The sequence below is a fragment of the Somniosus microcephalus genome, chromosome 5, assembly GCF_052327205.1.
Source record: "Somniosus microcephalus isolate GS21.2 chromosome 5, FLI_Smic_1.0, whole genome shotgun sequence".
In the NCBI taxonomy this organism is placed as follows: Eukaryota; Metazoa; Chordata; class Chondrichthyes; order Squaliformes; family Somniosidae; genus Somniosus; species Somniosus microcephalus.
The window spans coordinates 280,973,339-280,987,262 of record NC_140991.1 but is presented as its reverse complement, the minus strand read 5'-3'; the positions used below and the strand labels follow the sequence as shown (position 1 = coordinate 280,987,262).

At 42.5% G+C, this 13,924-nt stretch overlaps 1 protein-coding gene across 4 annotated transcripts in view; it reads right to left on the bottom strand.

Moving 5' to 3' along the window:
* The window catches only part of pik3r4 (phosphoinositide-3-kinase, regulatory subunit 4), a 122,035-nt gene that overhangs the window by 58,458 nt on the left and 49,653 nt on the right, over nt 1-13,924 (bottom strand). For all 4 annotated transcript variants that reach the window (XM_085989023.1, XM_085989020.1, XM_085989022.1 and 1 more), the window contains 4 exons: nt 8,769-8,914; nt 6,851-7,054; nt 3,986-4,187; nt 144-337 (listed from right to left, as the gene is read on the bottom strand). In XM_085989023.1, the coding sequence (XP_085845149.1) occupies nt 144-337; nt 3,986-4,187; nt 6,851-7,054; nt 8,769-8,914 (746 nt within the window). The remainder of the gene's footprint in view (nt 1-143; nt 338-3,985; nt 4,188-6,850; nt 7,055-8,768; nt 8,915-13,924) is intronic.

Sequence of the window (13,924 nt, the reverse complement as noted above, 5' to 3'; positions counted from 1 at the left end):
TGGGCTGTTTGCCAGGGCCAGCAATTAGAATACCTAATGCCATCATTAAATGGAAACTGCAAAACATTCACTCAATGCCCTACAAAGCATCGAGAAAAAAAAAAATCAGAAAAATTAATTTAGACAGTGAATTTTCTACTAACCTGTTGCAAAGCTGGGTTGGTGGTGATCATTATCCCAGGTGAAGACTCTGATCGGAGATTTTTCCCAGTGGAATTTTCCTGGTCTCCAGGCGCTGCAAGGACTTTAGGTTGAACAATATTTGAAGGCTCTAGAGAGCCAAACATGCTCTTCCATTCTTCATTCAAATTTGAGTCTTGTTTCACGTGTCTTCTTGCTGAAAATGGATACCAAAAGAAGATCGAGTTCAGTTACATAATTAGTTGACTAGATGACAGAAAATAATGAAAAGTTACGAAAATTCTGGACTTCAAACTGATGGTTCTAAAAAGGCTGCCAGCTTATCAGGACTTTATCCAGAATTTTTGATTTGCTCCTTCTACTCAGTTTAATAACAATTTGATATATTCCAATTGAGAAAGGAGCTTCTGATTGTAAAATGTCTGCAAGACATAACTTGGACTGAACTTGAACCAAATTATGAGATCAATCTGCTTTCGTCAAACATAAATTCTGGCAGAAATGACCATGTTTACACATTTAACAAAGTCCAAAGCAGTCTCATTACACAAGTCCAGCCATTACAAAAACTAAAATAAAAAAAACCCCATTAAAAAAAATTATTCTCTGAAGGTTATCAGGATAACTCCTTTAGAAGGCAGAGGACTTGTTTGAAAATATCAATATATTTGCTCTATTTAATATTTTACTGTCCTTTCCTGAAATTCAATGCACATAATAATTATTAGTGTTGGGAGCTGATCCCTATACCCAGGTATATGGTGGCCCTAATTGTTTTGAGATACCAAACCAGTCTAGAAACCCAAAGGTTCTGCTGAAGCCAAATTCCAAAAGATGAACTTAGTTAATGCTAAGCCACAATTATTCAATATATAATTTCAAAAAATCTACTTCAGTATTATATGACTACCTTGCATAGTAGTTTTTCCTTTATGCACAATGTACTCAAAAAAAGGTATATTGATGTTTCAATTTCAAAGCATCATTGCTTTAAGCAAGGTATAAATTGTGCCAATGACTCTTCGAGTGATGTAGTGCAATGGTTCACAAGTAATGCATAGTCTTATGAACTAGGTTCCCCCCTGCATGAGTGTCTAAGTATTACAAAATCGCGTGTACTTATTGCACAACCCCCACCCATAGATCAATAGTGATCACTGGGTATTAACATATTTAAGTGTTTTAAAAGGTACAGAGGATGAAAATGTAAGAAAGGGTTTGGAGTGGCATTTTATACCAACATCACTTTTAGAAAACTGTCACTATCCACAAAGTGGTGACCCAGCACAAACTTTACTGCCAACCAACATACACATTTTCAGCAGGTAGAATGTGAAGTATATTTCCAGGCCCCAGTCCTCACTTTTGCCCAGATTTTGTAGTCAGCAGTGAACGAATGACGCTCGCTGTTCACTACGCTTACAACTTCCCAGACGTTTTGTGGGCTTTTGCGTGGCAATTTATAGCAATGAGAGATCCATTTCAGCGCAGCACCCTCTACAGGAGATCTGGGACCTGTGTGAGCAAGTCAAGCAACAGCACATCGCTTCGACCAATCAGATTGAAGAATGCTTACTGAGAGACAGTCTAAGCCAGAAAGTGCAAGTTAGAATATTTAATTCAATGTAAAATCATGTACAGAAAGTGAAATAGAGGGGCAAATAAAAATGGGATTGAGAGAAAGACACACACATACACACACAAATGAGACAGAAAGAAAAAATAAAGATTTTTTTTTTTTTTTTTTAATCCCCAACAATAATTAATATCTGAAGGAGTGAAACTTGTAAAAGCTAATTTTCAGTGCCAGAGGTTGTTTGGCAATAATTAAGCCTCATCGCACCGTTAAAAATTTACTTATACTTGAATGGACAAGCCCTAACTTTTTCTGGCGTGTTTAGTATCTAGTGGGTAAGTACCGCAATTTCACACTCTTCTGTGTTTTACTGCATGGTGAGGTACTGGTGTAGAATATCTTGTAGAGGAGCAGGGCAACTCGGACAGCAACTTCCTGATTTCCGCGTTTACCTATGCATGTGCGGACACGGGATGTTGCTGTCCAATTTACTCTTTAATAACGGTGAGCACTGATAGCCTCACCATTATTCTTACCGCAAAATCCAGGCCTTTAACTTTTCGATCAAAACACTAGGAGAAACTTGATGACCACTTTAACTGTTACTTTATACTATTACAAGGAAAGATACCAAGGTATTGTTAACATCAGGGGTTCTCAACCGGGGGCTCCGCCATAAATAACTTCCAGTGTTTAAAAAAAAAAATCAGGATTAAAGAGAGAAAAATACACCGTTGCGCAAAGGTGGAATCGAGCTGAGCAAACTGGGCCCGACTCGGACCTCTGATTTCCCCCCTCCCGAACATCTGTGCGATGATGGTGGCAGCTTCGGCTGAACCCAGGACCCCGCTCACTGAGAAGGGAAAGAGGCGGTGGCCACTGATCCCCCGGCTCGAGCTTTCGGTCCTCCATGCTCCTCGCCAGGTCCCGCTATATATTTTGTCACCCCCACACTTGTCCTAGCCCCACGCTACATGGATAGTTGTTTCCCCTCCTCCGGGTTAATTGGGGTAGTTGCTCTTCTACTTTCAGCCCTCGCTCCCTGAATCCTGCCATATGTCACCAGTGGCAGCTGTACCCAGTCAGTTCAAGTATCCCGCAGCTATTGTAATCAGCCAATGGCGGCTCCGTGTCCTATTTTTGTTATTCGCGCAGTCGCAATTGTCAATCAACTAAAAAGGGGCAAGGAAATAGGTGGTAGCTGGAAGGAGGAAAGGAGCTGCTGGGGTCAGTGAGTTGCTGTCTTCGTGGAGGGAGAAGAGCGGAATATGTCAACATGAGGAAACTATTAGGATTGACAATTATTTCCAGGAAAACTGAAACAGTTTGCAAACTCATTTAAATATTCTGCACCATCTAATTTCCCCCCCCCCCCATTTTCCCTCCTGGTGTCTTCAAAGTGTTAACTCACACTGTAGTATAGCTACAAGGGTGCTGGCTGCCCTTTGGTGTCTAACCTCATTCATTCTTAACCTGCGAGCCTATACCTTGAGTGTTAGCAGACTTGCTATACCAAGGAGGGCATCACAGGCAGACCTAATTGCTCACACATGTTGGCCTCCAGCTAGGATTTCAACTTTCCAGGATTGTCCTGAAGTCACCTGGAATAAAACATTAATCTGGACACGGCTACGAGCAATTTGGGAGAAAAATCATATAGGCCTTAAAAAAAGTGTTCTTTCATTTTCATTGTACACTTTTGTCTGTAGTTATAAAAATATTGGCGATAGGGGGAAAAAGGCTGTTTGACTGACAATCAAGCAGAGAACCGGGACCGGCTGATGTGCTGGGAACAGTCAGTGAGGGAGTATGGGATTGCGAGGAAGAGAGGGAGACTGGGGGTCAGGTGATTGGGGCTCATGTGGAGGGAGAGGGAGTGGGATGAGGGACCAATATTTTCTGCAGCGCCAGGATAACAGCAGCAGCAGTAACATGGTGAGTGGGAGTGGCACCAAGAACATTTTTATACAGAAAAAATACTTGTGTTGTGTTTCAGGGGGGCCCGTGAAATTTTTATAACATGGGAGAGGGGCCTCAGAAGCAAAAATCCCTGGTCTACATTATGATGCACCAAAAAGAATTGGACCTGCATCAGTACGATTGCCAGTACAAAGACTTAAAATGTACCTACTTTTTCCTAGTTCTGCACCCAAAAGTTGTAACAATTTTCAATTCTCCAGCAGCAGGACATTTTTCTATATTATACATTCCTATTTGCATAATCCTATTGCTCCCAATTACAACCAAACAAGAGAAAAAGAGGACTACCTCGTTTATCATCATTTTCTTGTTTTGTCTTGACAAGATCAATGTGTCTTCCAGGGATTCCTAGAGCAGCCAGGTCAATCACACCACTCTGACTGCTGTCATTCATGTGACTTTGGTCCACCACATTGGCTTTAGCCTTGTTTGACTTTTGCATGAAATCCTTCAGAGCTAATAGCTTGTCTTCATCTGCTTCAGTCATCCCCTACATTAAGACAATGAGCCACATGAAAAAATCACTTTACAGAAACAGCTGGAAGTTGAGATAGCCTTCAGGTAAAGCAGGGTTGAGGGAATAACTGGACCAGGGAAAGTGGATATAATTCAATCTCCATTTTAATGTCATATATTCTGTCCTTATTTTATGTAATATCGTGATTTTATATTATTTGGTAATTAACAAAACTTACAGCAATTTGGGAAGCAGAGTTGCTTGCAGTTTCTCTGTAGCACAGGCTATGCAGCGGATGCCCTACAGTGCCACCATTGGTGGGAGGTTGTAACTCCAGTGTGACATGATTACACATAGTTTCCATTATTAATGTGGACACAGGGACTTGTAAAGGGAAAAGTTGGCAGGAAAATGCATGCAGTTGAACAATTTAGATTATAGATGTAACTAATTCTTAATACTTTGGCTGCTGTAAAAGTTAATCAAAACTACAGTACAAAGTTAAAAATGTGCTAACCTATTATAGTATTGACACTAGAGTTTTCTGTGGGCCAGGAACAGTAATGAATAAATCCATGTAGCTAAAAAAGAAAGTTGCATATAGTGGTAACATAGCAATTTTTTGGGAATCAGATGATCATTGGCTCATCTATCCTACCCTTTTAAAACATGCCATTAGCTTCCTTACTGTCATTCTGGAACTAATAACCCTGTATCCCCTTTCCTTTATATGAATTTATTATCTAGTTCATACTTTCCTATTCCACGTGCACAGTTAATTTTAACTGGTTAACTGTCTGGTGTGAAGCTGTTCGGAATTTTAGATTGATAAACTATTTTAAACCCGGTCAAATATCTGCATTCCTGGATCAGGCAACTGACAGTTTTTAATAGTTTTGTTTCTTTGGATATTCACTAAATATACTAGACAAAATAAGTGCTAGCCAAAGAATAGCCCTGGAACAGCACATATAAGTCAAATCAATCAAACCAATCTTTTTTTATAATGAATATATTTAAAACATGACACGACTGAAGAATGCATTACATTCATATGTTTGGATTTAAATTATTTCTCCAGATCTGTTTGAAAGCTTATTCTAATTTTTGACTGAAAGAGGTGTTATCAATTTGACATTGAAAGAACACATTTATATCTAGATTGTGTAAAAATTATAAAGAGCACTATTTTTGGGAGGGGGAAGCATATGTATGTTTTAATGATTCACAAGACATCTGCAATATGAGCAACAACTTACCTGATCTTCACAGAGTTATTACGCGTAAACACAAGTCCATGATCTAGCACAAAGGAAGATGGTTGTGGTGGTTGAAGGTCAATCATCACAGCCCCAGGACATCACTGCAGGTGTTCCTCAGGGCAGTGTCCTAGGCCCAACCATCTTCAGCTGCTTTATCAATGACCTTCCCTCCAACATGATATCAGAAATGGGGATGTTCACTGATGACTGCATAGTCTTCAGCGCCACTCACAACTCCTCAGATAATGAAGCAGTCCATGTCCGCATGCAACTAGACCTGGATGACGTTCAGGCTTGGGCTAATAAGTGGCAGGTAACATTCACATCACAGAAGTGCCAGGCAATGATTATCTCCAACAGGCGAGAGTCTAACCACCTCCCCATGACATTCAACGGTATTACCATCGCCGAATCCCCCACCATCAACATCCTGGGGAGTCACCATTGATCAGAAACTTAACTGGACCAGCCACATAAATACTGTGGCAACAAGAGCAGGTCAGAGGCTGGGTATTCTGCGGTGTCTCACATCCTAACTCCCCAAAACCTTTCCACCATCTACAAGGCACAAGTCAGGAGTGTGACGGAATACTCTCCACTTGCCTGGATGAGTGCAACTCCAACAACACTCGAAGCTCGATGCCATCCAGGACAAAGCAGCCCGCTTGTTTGGCACCCCCATCCACCACCTTAAACATTCACTCCCCCCACCACTGGCGTACCATGGCTGCAGTGTGTACCATCTACCAGATGCACTGCAGCAACTCGCCAAAGCTTCTTCAGCAGCACCTCCCAAACCCGCGACCTCTTCCACCTAGAAGGACATGGGCAGCAGGCGCATGGGAACACCACCACCTCCAAGTTCCCCTCCAAGTCACACACCATCCTGATTTAGAAGTATATCGCCGATCCTTCATCATCGCTCGGTCAAAATCCTGGAACTCCCTCCCTAACATTGTGGGAGTACCTTCACCACACGGACTGCAGCGGTTCAAGAAAGCTCACCACCACCTTCTCAAGGGCAATTAGGGATGGACAATAAATGCTGGGCTTGCCAGCAATGCCCACATCCCATATACGAATAAAAAAGTCTGCCATGCGCCAGACATCAATTTGTTACAGGTGCAAAACAATCTTTAGAAACCGAAAGAAAGCCCAATATTGACAGGGGCCAAAATTCACAAGCTCTTGCATCTGATCTGCCAAGCTCCCTCGCCAAACAGTTAAACTCAGACTGGCCCAAGGTTGTGTTGCTTAACCATTAGACTGTGGTCTTAAAAGCACACAGTCCCACCTTAGCAGAAAAATAATACATTTTATGCCTTATATAGTATAAATACTCTTGTACTTAGTACGTCATCCAACAGTGAATAATGCAATGGGAGATTCTCTAGAGTTTATTTTTTGTAAACACACAGATATGTTAAGTATTACCTGAGAAAGCAGTTTCTTTAACAGCTGGGCAATGATTGGATCCTCTGGGAACGGGCATTCCAGCTGGAGTCCATTGCGTCTTTTCTGGCGCAAGTGCAAGTGCCTATAAAGGCTCATTATGTCCTTTGATCGTAACACATAATCAAATATGGAACGGTTGACAGGCTCTTTGAGGACACTCAGCAACACAATTTCTTTGTCTATCTGTAAAAATTCCAAAAACAAACTGCTTGAAACAAACATACAACTGAATGAAAAATATGTTAATATCTGTTTGCAAATCAGACCGCTCACAGCATCATCTCCAAAAGACATCAAGTTGATCTTCAGCAAAGTAACGATGGAGTTAGAATGATTGAGGACAGTGTTGTGCGAAGACAGGAATGTGCATTAGTTTTTTTCCTCCCTTTTTTATGTCACTAAATGGCTTGAAAGATGGTGTTTATTGATGCTCTGTTCCCAAGTCTAAGCCAATGTTACTTTACAAACAGGCCCTAAGAAGCATTCAAGAACAAAAGCAATTCATGTTGACAATCAATCGGTATTTTCTCCTATCCTGACAGACTGGTTAAGTTCTGAAACCGGCTGTCTGAGAAAATTACAGGTACATGAATCCCAATGTCCCCATCTGTATTCTTTTTAATGTACTATATTGTAGGAATCTACGGATTCCTATCTAAATCACTGAGGTCGAGTCAGTTCAGTAAATTAACCGAATTTAATTAAACTGATGAACAAAACAAAATATGCAGGAGAAATCACAAACAGGTCTGTACAGTAGCTAGTTCCACGAGGACTGAACTTAGAACCGCCCACCTCTGACGTCATGACGTCGTCACATTTCCCGCCACTCGGGGCACCACATGACCAATGTGATGACGTCATCGCGTTATTTCAGGGTTTTTACAGAAAGCTTGTTTACTCTCAGCAAACGGACCTAGGTGCTGTAACATTGCTTTAAAGACAGTTATTCACTTGTACAGGAGTTCCTTGGTGGTTTTACCACAATATATTATGGTTACGTTACAAAAAAAATTACAGTCTTAAAAACCACTCATTAATCATGAGTCTAGCTATATCATTTGGATGGATATTACTCAGTATTACTCCCGATAAACAATTAAAACTACTTGATTTGATATGGTTTGCAGCAAGTTGAAGCATTAAAGCAATTCTGTGGTTAAGTTGTCATGAAGCATAACAAATTAACTTTTATCAGATGTGAATACACTTCCACTGCCCACTGAACTCACTTAAAATATAAAAAACAATTCAAGTGACTTTCCACTTAATGGTTCAACAACCAACCATTCAGGGGAATATATGGGATACATGTACATAAGGTATTGTAAAGTGATATATATAAAAAATGTTTTTAAACTGTTCATCTATAAAACTATTAATGAAGTGTGGTTGACTGTAGTTGGAACTACAGAAGCACTCACTCTACAAAGATAAAGACCATAAAAAAATGCTTAATCGACTCACTGAAGCAATTCTAAATTTGTGAATGAACAGTCATGATTTCAAAGTCTCCCAATTTAATATTACTGAAGGCACATTTGGATGCGCGCTTTAATTCCCATCATGATCAGGAAAACAGGCAGGCAACTTATTCCCAAGCATTTACAATTTTCACTCTATGGCTGGTCACTAGAAATTCAAAGCACCCAAAGCAATCTCTAACCGAGGCCTTTGCTCAGTGCTCGATATATTGCAGTAAGCCCAAATAACATTGTGAATACAACCTAACTGTATTCTGACTTCAATTTCATTTGGCTAAAATAGTTAACCAAGTAAAAATACCAAATCATATTATACAAAATTAAACAGAGAAGAAATACTCTTTAGTTTAGTCACAAAACAACCAACTGCAATCCAGTGAACTATGGAACAAATCAAGTTACTTTTACTGTACCTGTATTATTGGTTGGGAGATGAATGGATTGAGATATGGCATCAGTTTACAGTAGACATCAGCAATATTCAGATGTTGTGCTACCACTGTTATGAATCCCACAGCTCCATAACGTATCCAGAGATTTGGGTGGCACAAAAAAGGTGCTAATATAAAAAGGAAAGGGGCAAAAAAATGTGAAGAGAGAAAACCTTGACATAATACAATAACTAGAGAGAAATGCAACCAGGCAATTTCTTCTGCACTTCACACACGTTTAGCTAATTTAAGCAAATCCATCCACTTTAACACAATTAACAAGTTAAACAGAGATGGATAAATACCAGAAGTGTGCACCAGAGCATATACTCAAGTACTGCAGAAATCTACTTTCAGGCTTCTGTTAATCCTGCTGATCCTTCCAAGAAATGCATAAGCTTACCCTGGAAACTTGCACTCTTAATATTCTTTATAGCAGCAATCAAAAAACTCACTGTGTAGAGAACTCCGAAGCACAAATCACTTACTACCTGTGGCAGAGAATGTTGTAGCTCCAACATAATTGTCTATCAATCCACCCAAAAGTACTAAACATTGTTGTAATAGAAAAATACTGTCCTCATGATCTGCACCTCTTTGGTCCAGGTTTAGTATTACTAAGAAGGTTTGTGAAGTGTTGACTTTTGTTATTTGTGTACATCCTAGGAGGAGAAGTTAAAAGTTCTAATCAACTGAAGTCTATTGTATTGAATTTCTACTTTTTACTTTTAATAAACTTATTTGCATTTTACAGGCCAACTCGCACCATCTAATTGTTTGTTTATTTTTCTGCTATCTGAAAACTAGGATAACACAAGAGGGCGCATGTGAATTCCACAAAGCTATTACAGTAACAAGGGTTTCTGTTCGACCTTTGGGTGATGCTACATTACCAGATATAAAGTCACACTCTGGTTCATAGGAAGCAAGGGCCCACTTATGGAAATGGTCTTTATAACTGTGCATAAGAAATATCAAGTAAATCTTCAAAACGTAACAGTGGCGGCAGAAAAGTTCAGACAAGAATATCACCCAATAGTAGTTAAAAATTTTAAATTAAAAATAAAATTAAGCAATAGCATACATATGTACTTAGAATGAGGTTGAGAGGTGCTGATCATGTTAGCCTGACTGGCAGCCAAGGAAAAGAACAAAGAAGCATTCCAATCAGAAGTACTTAAAACTAGAGGCTATTCAGGAAATGCACCATACACAAGGACCAAAAGAATGCAAACTCAAAACTACCACAAGCTCAAGGAGGTGACGTGTCAGTGCAGGTTTGAGGCAGCTGAAAGAGAAACAGCAGGGGAAAAGAAAACATACAACAGCATTTACAGGCTCTACATTAACAAGACAGGAAAAAGGAGAAGCAGCAATAAGAATATGAATGCAAGCTAGTTAGTTAATTGTCAATTAAATAGAGGCATGGCAGGGTACCTCAGTCCCACGGAATGCACATCTTGTGCCATGTGGGAAGTGGGAGTACAGCCAGAGCCAAGTCCACAGCACCACAGGTGGCTCAGCTGTATGGGGTGGGGGAGATCGGGAAAGCAATAGTTAGGAGAACAGACAGGTATTTCTGTGGCCATAGACATAGTTCCAGGATGGTATGTTCCCTCCCTGGTGCCAGGGGCAAGGATATCACTGAGCAGCTGCAGAACATTCTGAACATATCAACTTGAAACCCACGCTCAAGCTATATGCAATTAATGGGGCTGGACTGAAACCCACATACCCAGACCAGGAGGGTGAACACCCAGAGGTCGCGGTCCATATCTGTATTAACGACCTAGGTAGAAAGAGGGATGAGGTCCTGCAGGCAGATTTTAGGGAGCTGGGAAAGAGATTAAAGAGCAGGACCTCAAAGGTAGTAATCTCCGGATAACTCTTGGTGCCACGCGCGAGTGAATATGGAACGGTTCTGAGGGACAGGTTGCACTTTAACAGAGCTAGGACCAATATCCTCATGGGGGGGGGAGGGAGGGAGGGTTTAAACTAATTTGGCAGGGGGCTGGGCACCAGGATGTTAGCATTAGAAAGGAGAAACATGGTGCACAAGAGTGGGAGATACAGATAAGCACTAGGTAAATAAGGTTGGTGAGCTGCAGGTGCGAATAGCCACACATGGGAATATGATGTTGTGGCGATAGCAGAGACCTGGCTCAAAAAAAGTCAGGATTGGGTACTAAATATTCCTGGATATAAGGGCCTAGAAATTCACTATGGCCCCGCCAGCTGGCTAGCGCCCAAAAGTTAGCGCTGGGCGGGAAGCCTATAGCGATCGTCAGATATTCATTGTTAGCGCCCCAATTCGGAGCCGGGCGCTATACCAGGGTGTGCCCGCCTCCGCTTGGGGCGCTGACACTGAATATCAGCGCTCTTGGCGCCGCTGCGCCAGCCGCTGCGGAGCGGCAGGCTGCGGTACTGCAGGCCTCCTCCTTCTCTTAAGGGGGAGGTGCCTGCAACAGCCGGAGCCCCGATCGCGAGTGCCGGCAAAAGAGCCCGGCACAACGGAGAAGTGCCAGGCTCCCGCAAACCAGCCGGCAATGCCGCGGGGGGGGGGGGGGGGGGGCGGGGGAGAAGGAGGTGCGGGCAGGCGGCCGCCGAAAAAGCGGCCGGCCGCACCTTCCCCTTTAAAGCGCCCCACTAAGGATTCAGTACGGCCCCGTTCTCTGGTCGCTGTTTGCGGCCGCTTCGGAGGAGGCGGCCGCAACTAAATATGGGGATTGGGCCGGTTTCGGGGCACTGCGCACACCGATGACGTCATCGGTGCCGGCGCAGCGCTAACGGCTACCGCCGCCAATACCGCTGCGCTGAATATCTGCGCAAACTCATTTTTGGCGCAAAATCACTCTTTAGGCGTTAACTGGGTGCAAAGCTGGCAGCGCCCTAATGAATTTCTAGGCCAAGGTGTTCAGGAAACAATAGAGGTGCTATATTCTATAGGCCACCTACTAGTGGGAAGGATATAGAGGAGCAAGTTTGCACAGAAATTACAGAGAGGTGCAAGAACTATAATAAAGTATTGATAATGGGGGACTTCAATTATCCTAATATAGACTGGGATAGTAATAGTGTAAAGGGCAGAGAGGGGAAAAAATTTCTGAAGTGTGTTCAGGAGAACTTTCTTGATCAGTACGTTTCCGGCCCAACGAGGAAGGAGGCATTGCTGGATCTGGTACTGGGGAAATGAGGTGGGTCAAGTGGATCAAGTTTCAGTAAGGGAACATTTAGGGAACAGTGATCATAGTATCATAAGGTTTAGGTTAGCTATGGAAAAGGACAAAGAGTAATCTATAACAATAAAAACAACTTGTATTTATATAGCACCTTTCATGTTGTAAAACGTCCAAGGCGCTGCACAAGAGTATTTTAAGACAACAAATTTGACATTGATCCACAAGGATAAATTAGGGCAGGTGACCAAAAGCTTGGTCAAAGAGGTAGGTTTTAAGGAGCATCTTAAAAGGAGGAAAGAGAGGCGGAGAGGTTTAGGGAGGAAATTCCAGGGCTTAGGGCCTAGGCAACAGAAGGCACGACCACCAAAGGTTGAGCGATTATAATCAGGGATGCTCAAGAGGGCAGAATTAGAGGAGTGCAGATATCCTTTGGGGTGGGGGTGGGGGGGGGGATTACAGATCTAGGAAGGGACGAGGCCGTGGAGGGATTTGAAAAGGATGAGAATTTTGAAATCGAGGTGCTGCTTAACCGGGAGCCAATGTGATGCACAGGGGTGATGGGCGAACAGGACTTGGTGCAGGTTAGGACACGGATAGCCAAGTTTTGGATGAACTCAAGTTTACATAGGGCGGAATGTGGGAGGCCAGCCAGGAGTGCATTGGAATAGTCAAGTCTAGAGGTAACATAGGCATGGATGAGGGTTTCAGCTGCAGATGAGCTGAGGCAAGGGCGGAGACGGACGATGTTACGGAGGTTGAAGTAGGCGGTCTTTGTTATGCTGCGGATATGTGGTTGGAAGCTCATTTCAGGGTCAGATATGACACCAAGGTTGCAAACAGTGTGGTTCAGCCTCAGACAGAGATTAGGGAGAGGGATGGAGTCAGTGGCTAGGGAACGGAGTTTGTGGCGGGGACCGAAAACAATGGCTTCGGTCTTCCCAATACATGTATTTAATTGGAGAAAATTTTTGCTCATCCACAACTGTATGTCAGACAAGCAGTCTGACAATTTAGACACCGTGGAGGGGTCGAGAGAAAAGAGGTAGTGAGGTAGAGCTGGGTGTCGTCAGCATACATATGGAAACTGACGTGTTTTCGGATGATGCCACCAAGGGGCAACATGTAGATGAGAAATAGGAGGAGGTCAAGGATAACTCCTTGGGGGATACCAGAGGTAACGATGCGTGTCTAGAGTCAGAATAATTAACTGGAGAAGGGCCAATTTCAGTGGGTTGAGAACAGAGCTGGCCCGGGTAAATTGGAATCAAAGATTGGCAGGCAAAACTGTAATCGAACAATGGACTGCCTTTAAAAAGAGATGGTTCATGCACAGTCGAGGTACATTTCCACGAGGGGGAAAGGTAGGGCAATCAATGCCATATCTCCCTGGATCACGAAAGAGATAGAGAGTAAGATAAAGCAGTAAAAAAGGCCATATGACAGATGTCAGGTTGAGAATACAAGTGAATGTAGGCTGAATACAGAAAGTTCAGAGGGGAAGTGAAAAAGGAAATAAGAGGGGCAAAGGGAGAGTATGAGAATAGATTGGCAGCTAACATTAAAAGAAATCCAAAAGTCTTCTATAGGCATATAAATAATAAATGGGTAGTAAGAGGGGTGGGGCCGATTAGGACCAGAAAGGAGACCTATGCATGGAGGCAGAGGGACTAAATGAGCACTTTCCATCTGTCTTTACCAAGGAAGAAGATGCTGCCAAAATGATAGTGAAAGAGGAGGTAGTTGAGATATTTGATGGGATAAAAATTGATAAAGGGGAGTTACTAGAAAGGCTGGCTTTATACTTCTTGGTTTGGACTCTGCAGGGGTGAAATTGGATTAGGCCTGAAAACGGGCGCGGGAATCACAAAGCCCAATCTGGCCACGCCCATTCAAAGTGGTGCAGGTAGCACGCAAAATTCATGCTACCTGCTCATTTTTTTAATTATTCGTTCATGGGAT